Raw genomic sequence first — 21172 nt, 5'->3', positions numbered from 1 at the left:
ACCTACGTACATACATGTACATGTAGATGTGCGCGTATTTCGTAACCAATTTATTACACAAGTACATACATGTAGATGTGCGCGTATTTCGTAACCAATTTATTACACACTACATACATGTAGATGTGCGTGTATTTCGTAGCCAATTTATTACACACTACATACATGTAGATGTGCGCGTATTTCGTAACCAATTTATTACACGCTGACTGGGAGGTTAAAACATTTGTCTTGAAATCAGACCGACAGGTTGTACGTCCATCCCCAGCCTCAGACTAGGAAGTGGAGCATGCAATGGTAGTCTGGCAAGTGGTTAACATGCACGCCTCTCAATCAATAGGATACACCAGGTGGGAGTTCAAAACCAGTCTTAGACTGGGTATTTATGCCCAGGTCTGACTTGTCTTTCACCCTTAAGGCATCAGTTGCTAGGAGTTTAGAATATGTTATGTTGGGGACACCCTCTGTGGTAATGTTCAACGTTATTTTGGGCACATCGAAAATCTTTGCTCATGTAGAGGTTATTTACTTGGTCATCTGTGTTGATATGTCATTTATACTGCCATTCTTCAAACTTTTTCTGTGTTTGCAGGATGTTTATTCCAGCATATTCTGAGGGCATTATTCTACGTAAAATTATAACTTTTTTCTTATGCCCCGAAATCAACCAACCCACCTGATGTAGTTTAATCATGGACAAGTTGTCCATGCATATGCGAAAAGTTTGAGGAAACACAGTATCTCGTGAAGTTCATGTGGTGAAATGAATATTTTTGTTTTTGCTTTCACTTTCACTGTAGTAAGGAGCCTAGTGTGATGTCACCAAAGTACATCATAAAATTTATAGCAATGCTAAATTCCAAGCCAGCAAAAAAATTGGGGTGGTCATGTGTACTAAAATTTTGTAAAAGAAAATTTTGTGAATAGCAGTTTTATTATTAAACCAATTAAAAGGTCAATTTTGCATTTCTTATGAATGGAAATATGCTAAAATTTACAATGGAAATGTGCTATCATCAACATAAATAGATCAGAAACAACATCAAAAATGTAAATTGTTACATTTATTAAATGTAAAAATGATGTATAAACCAAGTGACATTTGAAAATTAGTCATTCATACACAATGTGTACTAAAAAAGAAAGAGAAGGTATGGTACGTCTACACCAAACATATCTAACATACACATATACATGTGCCCATGGCTGATGCACAATGTCCATGACTTATGCACAATGTACATATACCCATGGCTTATGCACAATGTACATGTGTCCATGACTTATGCACAATGTACATATACCCATGGCTTATGCACAATGTACATGTGTCCATGGCTTATGCACAATGTACATGTGTCCATGGCTTATGCACAATGTACATGTGTCCATGGCTTATGCACAATGTACATATACCCATGGCTTATGCACAATGTACATGTGTCCATGGCTTATGCACAATGTACATGTGTCCATGGCTTATGCACGATGTACATGTGTCCATGACTCATGCACAATGAACATGTGTCCATGGCTTATGCACGATGTACATGTGTCCATGGCTGATGCACAATGTACATGTGTCCATGGCTTATGCACGATGTACATGTGTCAATGGCTTATGCACAATGTACATGTGTCCTTGGCTTATGCACAATGTACATGTGTCCATGGCTTATGCACAATGAACATGTGTCCATGACTTATGCACGATGTACATGTGTCCATGGATTATGCACAATGTACATGTGTCCATGGCTTATGCACAATGAACATGTGTCCATGACTTATGCACGATGTACATGTGTCCATGGATTATGCACAATGTACATGTGTCCATGGCTTATGCACAATGATCATGGGCAAAGAAGTGTAAAACATGTACAAGTACAGGATATGGTATCAAAATATCTGACGTACAAAATACAGCACGTGCTCAAATTTTCTGCCACTAGTATGCAAGCAAATTTCAATTTGATTCCCTGTTCAACATGTTCTGTGAACATAACAGGCATTCAAATGACTTACAGATTCAATGCAGAAATGTACGTGTCTCTCCACCCCCACCCCCAAATCAGTTCCCTCATCACCACTACATAACCCTTCCTTGTGAACATCACTCAGTACACATGAAAACACTTTAACATTTCAACTCAAATTTGATGTGAAATTACACGGATTCATCTCGCACATTCTTGCCGACATGTAATCCAGTGAGTAGTCAGAAACCATGGCAACCAACATACACTAATGGCACAGAACCTTCTGTAGATGTTTTTATTTGTGACTATAACCAAACTAGCCATGGCAACCCAGCATTTTTTTTTATAGCACTAGCACTAGTTCACAGCAGTGACAGAGTGATCTTGATGAACCTAACTGTACAATGGATATACATGTACAAACACTGTGTAGGCTACATTCCTGCCATCTACTTCCCACTGCCCCCAATAGTGACACAGCTCTGATCAGTCATGCGAAGCTGACCAAACAGCTCTGATCAGTCATGCGAAGCTGACCAAACAGCTCTGATCAGTCATGCGAAGCTGACCAAACAGCTCTGATCAGTCATGCGAAGCTGACCAAACAGCTCTGATCAGTCATGCGAAGCTGACCAAACCATATGACAAACCACATGTGTCTGTACATAATTAGGCTGACCTAATCTACTCATTAGGGAATTTGTGCATGTTTAGTTTTCAATGCAGGCTTCAGACTGGGGGAACACATCCTGGACGACATCCATTGCTCTGTCGGGTAGTCTTGATGCTGCTAATGTGCTGATTTATCGTCAGAATTTCTCTTGCCATGGTTACTGTGAACACATCCTGGACAACATCCATTGTAGTCTTGATGCTGCTGATGTAGTGTCACAATTTCTGTTGCCATGGTTACTGTGAGTCTTTCAGATCTGGTTGGTGATTGGTCAGTAGTCATCATCACTGTCATTGTCTATCCTACTGCCCCGGATTGCACTATTCATCACATCATTTATCTCCCTTTTCGGTGGCTCTTCAAGCTCTGTTGTCATGGCGCCTGCCTTTGCCAGCATCCACTCCAGCTCTACAGTGAAAATGCACATGTCAGTTACAGATAGAAATCTAAACAGTTCTTCATCAAACATGAACTGCCATGAAGGATATACAGTGATAACTGGAATATTTGAAAATTTTGCTTTAAATTTTTGAAACTTACATATATTTGACTAATGTTATACATCTCACTCAAGAGCAATACAACTGCTGGAATAAACTGTACAATTATATATATATATACATTATTGTAATAAATTACACTTATTCTAAAGTACTTTTTTCCCTAGATTTAAATATAAAACCATTATTTTTTAAATATTGACATTTAAAGATGAACTTAAACTTCAGTATTACAAACACATGTATTGATATTTTTGGTATTGCTTGTCTTCATCTCAGCCAGGGATTGGCATTTATAAACTTTCTGACGTCACTGATTGACCGCAACAAGAAACATTTGTGACAATAAGTTAGACATGTAATGAACTCATGTTAGCTATGCGAATTGCCTGCCTTTGCTACAATTTGTCAGATTATACACAGATTAAACATACACTTCCAAAAAATGGAAGCCAGCATGAGCTGGAATTGAACTCACAGCCAAGAAAAAAGTAAACAGGTGTCCTGAGTGTTGGTGTAATCGTAAAAGAAAAATGTTGCAAGTGATGACTGTTCACAAGATGGCACTTTGCAAGAAGCTTCACTGTACTTACGATCTTGTGTTAAATTCATTCCACCAAATTCCTGAGGTCCTACCCATTGTTTCTTGAGATCACCCTCGAAGTAAACGAAAATGGTAGGCAGATTCTTGTCTGGGTAGTTAGGAATGCAGACGGATGACACGCTTTTCAGGAATTTGGTCTGCGGGAATTTCCTTGCTAAATTTGTGAAGTGCTGGTTGATTAACTTACACAAAGGTATTCTGAAATAGAAGGAAGAGAATCTCAAACCAGTTGGCTATATTCTGTGGCTTGCTGCTGCACATGTGGAAGAAAGTTGTCAGTCAGGTGAGCTTTATCAACGTCTGACTGATGAGACGGAACGTAACCTCATCCCATATAAAAGTGGGTAAATCTGTGAAAATAATCTTTCATGCAACTAACCTCAAAATCGCACCCCCCCCCCCCCAGTATGCATGTCAGAAACTCCTGAACTTACTTCTGGTGTTGAAACTTACGTTTTTCCAGTAGATTACATAAAATGTACACTTATCATCCTACCTTCCAAACAAACCTCAAAATACTTTTCCCATCAACAGAACTCTCAAAATCATACCAAATTTTTATGTTTTATGGACTGAATGACTTTCTTCAATGTTGAAGAAGGGGCTGGTATAAAAATCAAAACAAAAGTGAAAAGTGGTGTAACTTGTGGGAAATGTAGACTGTCCCAGCCAGTGTCACTGTTAAACACATATTTATTTGATTGGAAAGATTTGAAAAACAGGAAGATAAAAAAAAAAAACCCACCCAAAAAGGATCGGACACAGAAAATGGTGGATTATAAATTTAAATCTTTTTCCATTTTTGCACTTAAAAAGTGTGAGTTAACTCATAAAACATTGAATAAAACTAGTGTCACCTAATTCGGTGCTGCATGCAAATGTTCGGTCCAATTGGCCAATGATGGACTTGCATTCTCGTGTAAGGAGGAGAAAGTTCTTACGAGTCTTTGTAGACGTGGATGACTACCCAGACACCCTCTCCTGCTTTGTTCACTTCTTGTACATAATCCGCTTTGCTGATCTCCACGACATCACCATACCGCGCCTTTAACTGGTTCACCTTCATCTCCAACAAACGCTGCCGCCTGAAATATGCAACACAATGGAAACCAATGGCTCATACTCTTACAATGAACTTCGGGAGGCGGTAAATCCAGGGTTAATCTTGGGTTGTGTCACACCAAAAAGCAAGACCTTAAAAAAGGAAGTTGCAACTTCCTCGCTTGGCGCACAGCATTAAGGGGATAGTGTAACAACTGGTTGACCCGTATCAGTATAATGGCTCGGGCAGGGCGGCTTACTTGCCTTCGGTAAGTCATCCCAGTGAAGCAGCACTAGATAAAAGAGCGGTGGAAATCCGTCCTGCAACAAGGAGGCACATTACATGCACTCTAAGGACTTCTTCGTCGTCATATGACTGAAAAATTGTTAAGTACCACAACAAACCCCAAGCACTCAGTCTTGCAATGAAACATCTGACTCAAACTTTTGTACAAATGCTTGGATTTTAGATCGTACTCAACCATTTTTCAGGCATACGAGGGTGAGGAGTTGCCAAAATGAATGCGCTAAATGTGTAGCTACTTTTCTATTCACCAATGCGGTCGCTGTGAGTTCAAGTCCAGCTCATGCTGGCTTCCTCTCCAGCCGTAAGTGGGAAGGTCTTCCAGCCACCTGCGGATGGTCGTGGGTTTCCCCCGGACCGGCTTCCACCCACCATAATGCTGGCCGCCGACGTATAAGTGAAATATTCTTGAGTACGGTGTAAAACACCAATCAAATAAAAATAAATAAATAAATACTTTTCTATTCTTCAGTAGTAACCAAAAATTTAGAACACTTTTATTCCAAAACATTTTAATAACAACATTAGATTCATACAACTTAAAATACATGTAAAATAAATCAACAAAGTCTCTCTATTGCACTGAGAACAACTGACCTGTATTCCTCGAACATACGTTCATCATCCTCATCTATATCATCTTCATTCTCATTCAACTCATCTAATGTCATCTCTCCCATACCTTTGCCTGAAACATAACAATGTAAGACACTCTGAAATATTCTCTATCAATCGTTTCACCAGACAAGATCTTTGGGGGAAGTTTGACCCCTCGGACCATGTAAGGAGCCATTTCACCACACACATAGGCACATGTATCCCCTCTGGTTTATAAAAGACTGGTCCAAATGGCTTGACTTAACCCAGTTGGTAAAGAACCTTTATGGATCTGAGCGTCCAGAAGGAAAAATAAGCACATCTGTCGACTTTGCCCTTACAAACAGAGCTGGAGGATTCACAAATTCTCTCTCCAGGGTCAGGTTTCAGCCTGCCTTACCAAGGTACCGTATCAAGTCCTTGCCTTCACTTCCAGCCCTGATTAACATATTCACTTGCACCCTGGTGATATCCTTGTAAAGCAAATCACACTTAATCACTTGATTCCCTGTTTCCATAACCCCAGCTTTCTGACTGGAACCATTTGGAGGGGGGGGGGGGGGGCTGGTGGAGAAATTATCACAAAAGGTGACAATATTATTATATAATGTGAATTAATTAATTATGTAATAGCAAACTAAGTCAAAACGATGCCTTGTGAATATTGTGATAGGAATCATTGTGTCATTACCCTGTGAATGGAGCCTGTGTACATGCAATGCGTGTGTCTCTAATCATGTGAGATGTAAAAATGGAAACCCATCCTATGACATTATTCTGCTTTACCTTGGCTTTTTGTTCAATAGTATTTTCCACCATCTTGACCAGATCTTCTTCGGTTATTTCCTTCTCTTTCTGAGGAATAATTCCCTTTGACCGAAGTACATCGTTCCATTCTGTGTCTCTATTTGGGTCCTGAAGGAATAAGGTTACATCTTTGCATGTTGACATACACTTCTCTTTTAATTTATTTATTTATTTGAATGGTGTTTTACACCGTACTCAAGAATATTTCACTTATAGGACAGCGGCCAGCGTTATGGTAGGTGGAAACTGGGGGGAACCCACAACCATCCGCAGGTTACTGGCAGACTTTCTCACTTACGGCCGGAGAGGAAGCCAGCATGAGCTGGACTTGAACTCACAGCGACTGCATTGGTGAGAGGCTCCTGGGTCATTACGCTGCGCTAGTGCGCTAATCAACTGCGCCACGGTGGTCCCCCATTTCTCTTTTAAAGTCAGTTATCAGCTGTTATCATCACATGTAGTTTTGCTATTTACTCACTTCTTATCCTTCAATGAAATAATCTAAGCACTGCATACACAAACAAGTAGAAGGCACTCACATAGCGCTTGCTGACTGATAATTTATCTGATTGGTGTTTTACGCCGTACTCAAGAATATTTCACTTTACGATGGCGACCAGCATTATAGTGGTAGGAAACTAGGCAAAGCCCCAGGGAAACCCCCAACAATCTGTAGGTCGCTGGCAGATTTTCCACAGGCAGATGAAGAGGAAGACAGCATGAGCTGGACACGAACTCACAGCAACCACACTGGTGAGTGGCTGCGAACTGGCACGCTACCCATGGAGGCAGACCGGTCCCCTTGTTCACTAACAAGATAGTGTTTGGCGATGATATGCTGGGTCATAACATGTATACTAGGATTATACTTTGTATTAAATCTACCTTTTTAATTTCAAACACAGGCACATGAACGTAGACAATCCGGAAAATACGTTTATTTGAATCATTATTATTATTATTTTTTTGATTGCCTGTTTTCATAATTACTGAATACAACTGAAACAGTTTATGTAACAGTATATTAGTCTGCCATCACTGATCAGCCTGCCGTCACTGGTCAGTCTGCCGTCACTGATCAGTCTGCCGTCATTGATCAGCCTGCCATCACTGATCAGTCTGCCGTCACTGATCAGTCTGCCGTCATTGATCAGCCTGCCGTCACTGATCAGTCAAATCTTGATATCTATGTGAAATAAAACAACGCAAACATCTGCAGTGTGACATAAAATATGCCATGCAATTGTGATTATCACTGTCATTTACATGTATAGGCTCAATGACACATGTATACATGTATGTACCGTGTGGAAAGTCGTCACTAACTTTTCACGGCTAGGGATCCGAATTAGACATATAATCTGAAAACCGTCACGCAAATGTTAAAACTGGGTTCTCTCGGGCACTCACCTGCATGTTGCTGATCTCTTACACCAATGTGAGCGACTTTCCACGACGAATCTGTTGTCATTTGATGAAAACAGTTTCTGAATCACGTTGCTCTCCTTCCAAACGGGATATCCTTGATGCTGTAAAGGCCACACCCTTTCATACAGATGGCGCTGTTGCCTCAGCCTGAATGTATGGAGATTTTGCAACATCAAGTGCCCGTAGCGCCACCTGGTGAACACTGGTGGTTAATTTTTGAGTAAAGACAAGCCCGCTTGTTGTGGGAGGCGTGGGGAATCCCATAGCCATATATGGTAGTTTGACCTGAAATGACGTCATCGGAGAGCGCGTTGTCTTATTTTATATTAGGATGTGAATGAATTTGAAAAAAGCTGTCAACAGACTTCAAAGGAGTGGCATTTTCTTTGAAAACTGTGTGGCGTCTAATTTGTGACATAAATAACGAAGACGAGCCTACATGTAGTTTGACTTTCTGAAATTCTAATAAAAACGACATACCGGTAAGAAAAACTGTGCGAGCATTTTCGATATAACTTCATGCAGAGGCAATGCTTGTAAATATTGAAGCTGTCAAGTTAATCAAACACCACTTATATTTTATTCTAGCTATTTATGTATTTATTTATTTATTTACTTATTTCATTCAGTTTAACTGTTTTATACAGACTTCTGAATATTTCGCAAGGTGTTGATTTCCTTACTTTCGTCTTAGCTGGCGTGGATCTACTTGTTTAAGTCGAGTCGAGTCGAGTCGAGTCGAGTCTGTAAGTTAACAGTAATTTTAATTTGAGACATACGGTTAGCTAAAACTACAAACGTATATGAGTGCCCATTTACAGCTTTCTGTTGTCATAAAAGATCATGCAGTTGTATTTTGATCAATACGTTCCTGATCAAAAATGCCAAGGCTCTTCTCGCGTGTAGGCTGGCGACTGCTTGAGTACGCCCATAGCTATCTGCTGGAATGTAGTAGTCAAAGGGAGGCAATCTCGCAATACTAATAAAGGAAAGACAAAGTTATGTCCCTTGTGCCACTTCATTCATTACATCTGCCGGAGAGGTTATGTTTACACAATAAACACTCATATCTTTAATACTCCTCACAGGAAATAGTTACCATTACCATACATGGACTAGGTAAGTAGCTCAGGCAGGTGAAGTACTGCTGACTCGCTACAACTATCAGACCCTTGATCAGTAAGGGCGCACGTTCGAATACAACTCTCGCTTTTTCGGCTGCGGCTGCAACTCAGGAACTTTGTAAGATACCTGGCGACGGTCGGTTGTTTTGCTTTGGCCTCTCTGCTTTCCTCCATCCTTAAACCTGACAGACATACGTCAAGTAAGTAAAATATTATAGAGTACGGCCTTGTTAGCGGACATGGATTTATTTATTTGACTGGTGTTTTACGCCGTACTCATGTATATTTGATTTATACGACTGCGACCAGTATTCTGGGGCGGGGGGGTGGGGGGGGGGGGGGTTGAGGGGACCGGACCGGACAGAGATCGGGGGAAATCCACGACCATCAGCACGTTACCGACACAGCGAACATTGACACTTACCGAAGAAAGTCGTCGTTGCATTTAAAAGAATCATATATCTACTAAAGATCGTTAACTGCGCAAAAATATTTTAGGCCCACCAACGCTGACATTACGGCGAATGCCTCATATCATAGTAAACTGGAGCTTCTCAATCTTTTGACCGGCCCGGATAGCACGGTTGGTAGAGCGTCCTCGTCGGGAGCGGTAGGTTCAGGATTAATTCTGGATCGAGTCACACCTAAGACTTTAAAAGAGGCAGTTGTAACTTCCTCCTTTGGCCTACAGCGTGAAGGGGATAGTGCAACGACTGGTTGACCCGTATCAGTATAATGGCTTGGGCAGCTTACTTGCCTTCGGTAAGTCGTCTCAGTGAAGCAGCACTAGATAAAAGAGCGGTGGAAATCCGTCCTGCAACATGGAGGCACATAGCACGCATACACCATAATGAATTCCTTCGTCGTTATATTACTGAAAAATTGTTGAGTACGACGTTAAACCCCAAGCACTCACTCAATCTCTATCTTTTGGCGGTGTTCTTCCACCGTAATACCGCCAACAGTAATACCGCCCACCAGACTGGAGCATCCCTATCCTTTGGTGGTGTTCTCCCACCGTTATACCGCCCACCGTAATACTTCTCACCAGACTGGGGCATCCCTATCCTTTGGCGGTGTTCTCCCACCATTATACCGCCCACCGTAATACCACCCACCAAACTGGAGCATCTTTATCCTTTGGCGGTGTTCTCCCACCGTTATACCACCCACCGTAATACCGCCCACCAGACTGGAGCATCCCTATCCTTTGGCGGTGATCTCCCAACATTATACCGCCCACCATAATACTGCCCACCAGACTGGAGCATCCCTTTTCTTTTGGCGGTGTTCTCCCACCATTATACCGCCCACCGTAGTACCACCCACCAAACTGGAGCATCTTTATCCTTTGGCGGTGTTCTCCCACCGTTATACCGCCCACCGTAATACCGCCCACCAGACTGGAGCATCCCTATCTTTTGGCGGTGATCTCCCAACATTATGCCGCCCACCGTAATACTGCCCACCAGACTGGAGCATCCCTATCCTTTGGCGGTGTTCTCCCACCGTTATACCGCCCACCATAATACTGCCCACCAGACTGGAGCATCTCTATCCTTTGGCGGTGTTCTCCCACCGTTATACCGCCCACCGTAATACTGCCCACCAAACTGGAGCATCTTTATCCTTTGGCGGTGTTCTCCCAACATTATACCGCCCACCGTAATACTGCCCACCAGACTGGAGCATCTTTATCCTTTGGCGGTGTTCTCCCACCGTTATACCGCCCGCCGTAATACCGCCAACCAGACTGGAGCATCTCTATCCTTTGGCGGTGTTCTCCCACCGTTATACCGCCCACCGTAATACCGCCCACCAGACTGGGGAATCCCTATCCTTTGGCGGTGTTCTCCCACCGTTATACCGCCTACCGTAATACTGCCCACCAAACTGGAGCATCTCTATCCTTTGGCGGTGTTCTCCCACCGTTATACCGCCCACGGTAATACTTCCCACCAGACTGGAGCATCTCTATCCTTTTTCGGTGTTCTCCCATCGTTATACCGCCCACCGTTATACCGCTCACCAGACTGGAGCATCCCTATCCTTTGGCGATGTTCTCCCAACGTTATACCGCCCAACGTAATACCGCCAACCAGACTGGAGAATCCCTATCCTTTGGCGGTGTTCTCCCACCGTTATACCGCCCACCGTAATACTGCCCACCAGACTGGAGCATCCCTACCCTTTGGCGGTGTTCTCCCTCCGTAATACTGCCCACCTTTGTGTGTAAAATATTCTGGAGTACTGGGAAAAAACATCAGTCAATTAAATATAACACCACACGTCCGTATGGGAGCCCTGTAGCAACGTTATTTGCAATAAAAATGCATTAGTAATAATAATTAGAAAAAAGCCATTCTGAGAGTTACAAATTGCAACACTTATTGCAAACTGCCATTCTTAGAGGTGAAATTTGTATAATAATTTGCTATAAAAAACACACCCAGAATGTCTTTTTGCACTATATATTCCAGTTCAATACATATTGCGTTGCAGCAGAACACACGTTTGAGGAAAAATTTTGAGTCAATGGTAGATTTATTTGTTTATTTGATTGGTGTTTTACGCTGTACTCAAGAATATTTCACTTATACGACTGCGGCCAGCATTATGGCGGGAGGAAACCGGGCAGAGCCCGGGAACAGCCATGACCACCCGCGGGTTGCTGGGAGATCTTCCCACGCACTGCCGGGGAGGAAGATACCATGAGCTGGACTTGAACTCTCAACAACCGCATTGGTGAGAAGGCCCCGGGTCATTGCGCCGCGCTGGCACGCTGACCACCTCGGCCACGGAGGCCCCCATGAAGGTGGGTAGTAGATGCGATTAATTGCTAAATTTCCCACAGGCCTCGTAGTTGTCCTATGCTGTACAATTGGCATTTCAGTGACCCACGTCTTTGGTTACGTACCTCTCACCAATGCGGTCGCTGTGAGTTCAAGTCCAGCTCATGCTGGCTTCCTCTCCGGCCGTAAGTGGGAAGGTCTGCCAGCAACCTGCGGATGGTCGTGGGTTTCCCCAGGGCTCTGCCCGGTTTCCACCCACCATAATGCTGGCCGCCATCGTATAAGTGAAATATTCTTGAGTACGGTGTAAAACACCAATCAAATAAATAAATAAATAAATCTTTGGTTACGTAAGACTTGATTTACGTTCATATGGAGAGAACCCACTGGAGTCAGGAGCCAACAGTATGGCCTGTGCCCATTGCAGGCCTTACAACTGGTATATCATGATCCTGATGACTGATATAACAATTGAAAAAGTTTATCAAACTGACAACTAAAAACTATGTGTAAATATACTTTCATTTATTACTTTTTACATTTCTTTTAAGGACAATTAGTTGCATTCAAATATTTGACCTCTGTGGTCGGTTTTATGAATAGGTTATTAGGTATGCTCATGTCAAAAGACGTTTGTAGCCATTTCGAATACGGATTTTAGGTTCCAAAAGATGTTAGTACACACGGGTAAAACATTCTCTGATAAGAATTTCACTTGCGATTAAATACAAAGAAAAGAATTGTGATATGCCGTGATTCATTTATTTATTTATTTGAATGGTGTTTTACGCCGTACCTAAGAATATTTTACTTATACGACGGTTGAGGAAACCGAACAGAGCGGCCACGAGCATCCACAGGTTGCCGGTAGACCTTCCCATGTATGGCTGGAAAGCCAGCATGAACTGGGCTTGAACTTACAGCGACCGCGTTGGTGAGATGCTCCTGCGGCATTGCGCCTCGCTGGCACGCTGGCACGCTGGCCACCTCGGCCACGATATGCTGTCATGCAGAGTAGGCTACTAATGCACTCAGAGAGTGGTATATAAATTCATACATAGAAGTGAAATAGTGGAATCCATTTAATTCCAGTTTAAATAATTTAAGAGAGCGCGCTCTATCACTTTCTTTAATTGTATATGTGTGACGGTTTCTAGAAAATATTTCTTTTGCCATTAAACTATAGAAATATCTAATTAGAAATAAATGTCAAACTAATGGATTGCAGGAATTACCGGTGTATGAATACGGCCACATGACGCCTTTACCATTTTATGGATGGGATGTGCTGATCTACCCTAACCATAGACAGGTCGATCTCTTTTCTGCATGATGACTGCAAAGCTGAAACACGCGTCTTCAAAAGTTTGCGTTAGCAAATGGCCGACAATATGGATTCGTCTATGATATAGTGTATAGCGTAATAAAAGTAAGAACACTTTTCAACTAGAACAAGTGTAAGTTGGATACATTTTTATATGTCACATATTATAACATGCTATATTTACATAGGCCTAGCAACAGAACGGAAAGATGAGTAAAAGGGGGTCACAATAGAAGGGAAAGATGCGTAATAAAGGTTAAAAACAGAAGAGAAAGATGCGTAATAGGGGGAAACAATAGAAGGGAAAGATGCGTATTAGGGGTTAAAAACAGAAGAGAAAGATGAGTAATAGGGGGAAACAATAGAAGGGAAAGATGCGTATTAGGGGTTAAAAACAGAAGAGAAAGATGAGTAATAGGGGGAAACAATAGAACGGAAAGATGCGTAATAGGGGGAAACAATAGAAGGGAAAGATGCGTAAAAGGGGGTAACAATAAAAGGGAAAGATACGTAAAAGCGGGTAAGAGTAGACGGTAAGATCGTAAAAGAGGGTAACAATAGAAAGGAAAGATGGGTAAAAGAGGGTAACAATAGAAGAGAAAGATGAGTAAAAGAGGGTAACAATAGAAGAGAAAGATGTGTAAAAGGAGGTAACAATAGAAAGGAAAGATGGGTAAAAGAGGGTAACAATAGAAAGGAAAGATGGACAAAAGAGGGTAACAATAGAAAGGAAAGATGGGTAAAAGGGGGAAACAATAGAAAGGAAAGATGGGTAAAAGAGGGTAAAAATAGAGGAGAAAGATGAGTAAAAGAGGGTAACAATAGAAGAGAGAGATGGGTAAAAGAGGGTAACAATAGAAGAGAAAGATGAGTAAAAGAGGGTAACAATAGAAGAGAAAGATGGGTAAAAGAGGGTAACAATAGAAGAGAAAGATGTGTAAAAGAGGGTAACAACAGAAAAGAAAGGTGAGTAAAAGAAGGTAACAATAGAAGAGAAAGGCGAGTAAAAGAAGGTAACAATAGAAGAGAAAGATGGGTAAAAGAGGGTAACAATAGAAGAGAAAGATGGGTAAAAGAGGGTAACAATAGAAGAGAAAGATGAGTAAAAGAGGGTAGCAATAGAAGAGAAAGATGTGTAAAAGAAAGTAACAACAGAAGAGAAAGATGTGTAAAAGAGGGTAACAATAGAAAGGAAAGATGCGTAAAAGAGGGTAACAATAGAAGAGAAAGATGAGTAAAAGAGGGTAACAATAGAAGAGAAAGATGGGTAAAAGAGGGTAACAATAGAACGGAAAGATGGGTAAAAGAGGGTAACAATAGGAGAGAAAGATGGGTAAAAGAGGGTAACAATAGAAAGGAAAGATGAGTAAAAGAGGGTAACAATAGAAGAGAAAGATGTGTAAAAGAGGGTAATAACAGAAGAGAAAGATGAGTAAAAAAGGGTAACAATAGAAGAGAAAGATGGGTAAAAGAGGGTAACAATAGAAGAGAAAGGTGTGTAAAAGAGGGTAACAATAGAAAGGAAAGATGGGTAAAAGAGGGTAACAATCCTACAGAAAGAGACGTGGGATAATTCGTATAAAGTATTTTCTCCTGCGTTTGAACCGTGCCAAGTTTTCTTCTTGGAAACACCCTCAGCTACATGTACACCGATTTCCTTCTACTGAAACAAATTCCATTAGTCGTAGCTGAGCATCCAGCAAAGTCGGAAAATATCTGAAAAAAACAGAGTTGAAATATTCGACATTATTATGTCGTATTTATTTACTTGATTGTTATTTAACTGTGTAGAATTATTCATTTATGCGATGACAGCCAGGGTGAAGGAAACGGTGTCTGGGGCATGAAAAACCACCAACATTTGGCAAATCTCTGACGTGAAGCAAACTTTCTCACGTCTGACCGACTACTGGTGTCGGGTAAACCATATACCATGGCATACAATGCGTATATAGTCGTATTTAAGTAAGCATATGTGAAGATTCACCTCAAGCAGACTCTTCGACCGTGTTAGCCACAGGATGTATAGTACTGAAAAGCACGATGTATGCTGACCGGTTCTACGCATGTCCGATGGCCACATGACCGGAACTGCACAGTGCTCCCTCTTTAGAAAGAAAAAAAAAAAACAAAAACATCACAAGTAAATTATCTTAAAGTAGGTTCGACGTTATTGTACTTGTTGATTCCTTCGGAAATGTCCCAACATTTTCAAATTTTAATTTTCAAGATCCAACATTTGCTGAAATAGGACACCTGACGATAGGACACCTGACGATAGGACACGAAAGAAAACTGTTACCGTTGGTGCCATTCCTTTTTACCACCTGCACGGTGAAGTAAGGTTATTTTATGAATTTCTGTCTCCTAACACCCAACACAAATGAAAATTTGATCAAAACTGCAAAAGTAAAGGAAAGTTAGACGTGGCACGGGAAAATCGGAGTGTGGTGGCTACAAATGATGCCTACAATATGCACGTGTAGCCTAAAATATTCACGTGCAGCCTAAACTATGCACGTGTAGCCTACATTATGCACATGTAGCCTACAATATGTACGTGTAGCCTAAAATATGCCGACAGCAAAACTTAGAGGGCCACAGGCATAAATCAGGCAATATTTGCGTTCTTAACTTAAAATCTAGGAGATCAAATTGAGAACATTTGCTTCATTTTGAAGTCTCATAAATATAAGTTATTCTAGGCTTTTATTCTGACCAAGCAGATCGTGATGTCACAGGTTGTTACAGGTTTGGACTTACATGTGTAGAACAGACAGGGAGTAGTTCACCAAGGGAGTGGCCACAGTCAAGCCAATTACAAGAGAGCTACATCGGAAGTATACTTGTATATAGATTCGCATTCTGCTAGTTTTACTGAGATAGCTGGGAAGCCAGGTTTAAAACCTAACCGTGGAAGATGTTTAACATCCGGCATCACAGCACAATGGTACGTTCGTTCCGTTGTCACATTTTGGAACGAATCGATAGCACGATAGTGTGAAGCGATGGAACGATGCAAGGAAGCAACGGATACGATACAACGAAGCAAATGAACGATGCTAATATCGTTCCATCGTTTGGCGGTGTTGTTCCATCACTTTAGTAAATTGTTCCATCTTTGTTTTGACGGCGTTTAGTACTAGATACCGCTGTTTTGTTTCATTGTTGGGCGATTGGCCAATAATAGTACATGTACGATAATACATGGTGAGATAATGGCCTTATCTAATGCAAACAAATCCATCTTTGATATGTACACCTCTAGTCGTGTAACTGTTTTTGACATACAGGTATTTGATTTGCAAAAATAAATATGTGACAAAGTAAAGAAGTAAGGTGACACTCACCGACAGTTGGCTTCATATAGACACTCCCTCTTTCTCATCTGCCTGCCGCCTGTTTGACAACTTGACCACGCCCCCCACGATCCCCACATTTCTACACGAAATAAAAGTGGATATCACACAAAGGTGTTTATTAGCGTGCATATGAAATACTGTTTCTTGTATAAAAAGATGCTACGGAGTTGTCTCCCCTACACTCCTCAAATTCCATTCCGTAAGATAAGCATTGTTCATGTTAACGGATTAACAACGTTCCTCACCTTGACTGTTAGCCGAAAAACAATATCAGAGTGAAGCTTAAACAATCTTAAACTTGTCTGAAAGGTGTTATATGGTCACGGCTGCTTTCCACATTCTCGACTTTCCAAACAAATGTGAATAATTTCGTAAAGTAAATGGCAATAAATAAACAAACAAACCGAAATTTTACAGTGTTACTTACTGTGACATTTTTGTCCGCTCAGAAAGTAGTTCTTGCAGCATTTGAAAGTCTCGCGGTAACATGTATTCTCGCGATAACTGGTGGAAAAACATAAAAATAATTCGTGCAATAGCTGATCTGAGGGATTTCAACTTTCATTTTGAAAGCCCAGTCTTAATAAAAACATATTCCATGCGGTTTAAGTGACTGAATATACGTAGTCCCACAATTCCGGAAAGACAAATCCCAGGGGCCTGTCTTACAAAACTGTTGCTTCAAGCGCACCTAAATCACCCTGGGTACGTATCTATTCAGCGGTTATATACGGGCTTGCACGTTACTTGGACTGCTTAGTAAGACAGACCCATGGATATAGACGTAACACTGTAACAAAAAAAAAAAAAAACAAACAAACAAAAAAAAAAATCAAGAGGAAAATCTTGCTCATGGTGTTAAATGTACAACAATCAAATAACAGAATAAGTAACAAACTAAATACCTCACCATAACTGTCTACAATGTTCGTGACACATTACAGTTGACTACCTAACAGTAGTGCGAAAAGAGAAAATAGGGACAAACTGAAGTGAAATTGAATTTACAAGGGCCTTACCGGATGCAGGTCTTGTCTCCATGGAGACCACACTGTACCGTGTAGTTACCACGACAAGAAACCCTTCGAGTGAATGCGCAAGCGCGCTGACTTTTCACGTATGGGTATATGCATCCACCGCAGCTCTCTGTAAATGAGACATAAATATAGTTAAAATAAAACATCAGTTGTGGTCAGATTTCACTGGTTACATGTGGCCATTCCCCCATAGGGACATATGCTATAACACTGTCGTCACCGATTTGGTTTTACTGTCAATATGGTAGCCTTTTGTACTTAACGCCGTTATAAAGATTATTCACTTAGTACCCGTAGTCAACCTCAGGAACCTGACAGGAACAACACATCTCATTGTCCAAAGGCCGGATGGTTTTATGGAGCCAGCGATGGCTCCGTAAACAGTTTGGATAAACGTCATATTGTCCGTATGTGACATTCAACCCGCCTGTAAATTCACGTCAATCTTTGTAGAAACATTCAACAGGGCTGAAATGTAGGGCTGAGAGGAAGACAGCAAGAGCTGGATTTGAACTCACAGCGACCGTATTGGCGAGAGGGTCATTACGCTGCGCTAGCCCGCTAACCGACTGAGCCACAGAGGCCCCTATAGTTAAAGAACTTCAGAGGTCATTGACGTTGTGTCAGTGTGAATCTTATTGGTGAACTCACAAGATGAATGCGCATGAGCATGTTTGGCAACTGACCAGAGTGGTAATGAAGTTTAAATCCAGGAACGGTGTGATTGGCTGATTCAGACCGGAAGAGGACCATGATTCTATTTCCGGACGCGTATATTGGTCTGTCTGGCACTTGGCAACAATACCTGAAAAATGACCGAAATGGATCAGATGGATTTCAACATCTTTGTATTCTCTTTAAACTCAACAGAAATCCAGTTCCCCACAGAGCATACACAACACGAGAATGATCGATTTAATTTTATGGTTTTCTATAATTTTCATCGGAATGACTCACAGACGGGTTTCTCTGTTGCCGAGCGGTTAAGAGCATTGCCTTCCAACCAAAGAAATGACAATACGCAAAACGGTTCATCTTGGTGTAGGGTAAATGTGAACATTCCCTCTAGTTACCACAGATAACAGGGTGGAGGATACGACTGTCCCTTTTCAAATGTAGTTAGTCATAGACATTTGAAAACAAAAAACGAAAAAGCACTAAAGGAGCTGGGACCGTATCGATGTGGAATGTTCACATTTCCCCAACACCAACATACACAAGTTTGTCACACAGCATTTTAAGTAATTCTAGACCAGTGACCTTTAATATCATTGCAATTTAATCACAACATTTTTTTCAACATAATTCTGCTTAAGCCATAGTGCTAAAGGCGTGTAATTTGCTGCTGTTTAAGCATTACATGAACAGTTGTAATAAAACCCTGACTGAGATAAATCGACAAGAAGCCGTATTTCACCTGTTATGTGTCACCATATGGCAGCTATGACACAGTCGTCGCTACTCTGGTTTTGCTCTGTATGATGTACGTGTTTAATTATATGAAAATCAATCCCATTTTAGGAATTTAGGGAAAAAAAAGAACGACACTGGAGAACTATAAAAGAAATTTGGGGAAAAAACACATAGTAAAAAATATGACATTTTAACATTGTCCTACATAAGCTTAGTGCCTTGAAACCGAGTTACCTCGGACCAGTTCTCGCCAGATCCCCTGCTCGTATCTCGACGTAGTCTTTGCAGGCATGTTTGTCACAGCGTAGAGCAGAGTCTTGCTCGAAATGTAGTACGATGTTCGTTCCGAGATTCGACTAGAACCAATAGCAAAATTTTGGGATCACTGAGACAGTTATGTGATTAAAATCACCTCAATATTTATTTATTTGATAATATATTTTACTTAAACGACACCAGCTGCTATTATGTTGGGGAGATACCAGTCACGACAGTAAGTGAAAAAAAGAGAATGTTAAAAGATTAGAAAGGAAAACATTTCACTATTTGTTTTCATTATTTACTTTCGGATGACCGAAAAAATGATATGAATACACGGAATCATTTGCATTTCCGGCTCTTCCAGTAGACATTCGTGGATCTTAATTTTATAAACATTTCACTCTCAGGATACAATAATTATTAAAAATGTCACAGGAGCATGTATTTTATTTTATTGCAAATTTTTCGGAGCTTCAAACAGTGGGTACCTTTTACATGGCGACTCGGGTCCAAGCTGAACTGAAAATTGTTGTCTTGTAATGCATGAGTACTACGTCACCACTTTCACTACAAAACGTCATCAAAAAGGCAGACTACACAGTTAAGGCGTCATTTAGTTTGGGTGGGAAAGGTTATCTGCTGCATCTAGCAATATTACAATATGACTCTCCACTTAGAGCGGTGTGGGCTGGGAGGTGACGTACCATGATCATCCAGTAGCAAGTACCCGGGCCGGGATACCCACGTGGATACATCGGGGACAGGATGACGTCGACATGATGACGGCTGGAGTGCCGGTACTGGACACCACAGTTGGCTAAAACATAGCAAGGTACGAGATTAAGCTACATCAGTGACTGGTACGTTGACTCAAGAGTACGTATAGGTATGAAAATAATGGTAAAATCGAAACCTAGTTTTACTGCAGATTGTTTTAGTATTATTTTTTACATACTGATTTCTTTTCGTGATGTTTTTTTCTAAAATTACCCAGTTCGTTCTGTTGAAGGACTGAGCAAAATGGCGGAGAAAAGCCTTCCGGGCATGCGCACTTGGAGCAGTCATTTGGATGTTTGTACCCATCATTAGCACACCTGGACCACTTCAGGGACTTATTACTGCAGTTGTCTGGAAAATAGAGATTAGAGTTTATAGGGTAAGTGCCACGAATTTTATTTAATTATGTTTTATAAACCCAGCAAATAATGAAGAAAATACAATTTAAATTGAAAAGTATGTTAAATAACAGTTTTAAAAACGGTGCACAGATAAACTAAAGTTATAGCTAATCATATTTATCAGAAGGGGAAGAAAAAGTTCTCATCATAAAATACTTAACAAAGTGTCATCTTCATGGACTTAACAGTTAAGACGTGAGTAACGCCAGGTAGCCAGACAACGCATTCAGAAGATACCAGTCAATCAGTTTAACCCACCCCCTGGACGGTCAACAGTTGGAAAGTTGATCAGTCCGTCTGACAGTAAGCGTGTAAGTCAGTCACCTTCATAGCCAAGGGTCATTGCCACAAACTGACTTTCATATTCAATCCGGAACATAAACAACACGTATAAAGCTGAACATAAACTTAAAAAACTTAAAAATTAAATTAAATTAAATTAAATTAAATTAAATTAAATTAAAAACTTAAACTTAAAAATTGAAAATGTTGTTCAAATTTTAAAAGTTTAAAAATTGAAAAAGTTTGATTCATCTCTGACCAGTTTGCTTAATATATATCACAGGCTATCTCTACTGCAACTTACTCAGTAATTTACGCACTCAATGATTCAATAACTGGTCAAAAATCTCACCCATCTCACCTGAACAGTACAGGGTGTTGATCAGTTTAAAGTCGTAGAACGACATGGCTCGCCGCTGTCCCATCGTCTGCTCATAGCCGAATTCCTTTGGGATCAGAGTAC

At 41.0% G+C, this 21172-nt stretch overlaps 1 protein-coding gene across 1 annotated transcript; it reads right to left on the bottom strand.

Annotated features, from left to right (window-relative positions):
* Positions 1–1808: 1808 nt before the first annotated feature.
* On the bottom strand, positions 1809–7936 carry LOC135463844 (phosducin-like protein 3). Its single transcript, XM_064741291.1, has 6 exons — positions 7919–7936; positions 6488–6616; positions 5702–5817; positions 4701–4844; positions 3749–3957; positions 1809–3063 (listed from the first exon to the last, which is right to left on the bottom strand). Exons 1-6 carry the CDS (start codon positions 7922–7924, stop codon positions 2927–2929), a joined length of 741 nt encoding a protein of 246 aa, XP_064597361.1. The 5' UTR covers positions 7925–7936; the 3' UTR covers positions 1809–2926.
* Between the last annotated feature and the right edge of the window lie 13236 nt (positions 7937–21172).

Source organism: Liolophura sinensis, chromosome 3 (assembly GCF_032854445.1).
Source record: "Liolophura sinensis isolate JHLJ2023 chromosome 3, CUHK_Ljap_v2, whole genome shotgun sequence".
NCBI lineage: Eukaryota > Metazoa > Mollusca > Polyplacophora > Chitonida > Chitonidae > Liolophura > Liolophura sinensis.
This window is presented reverse-complemented; position numbering and strand designations above follow the sequence as displayed.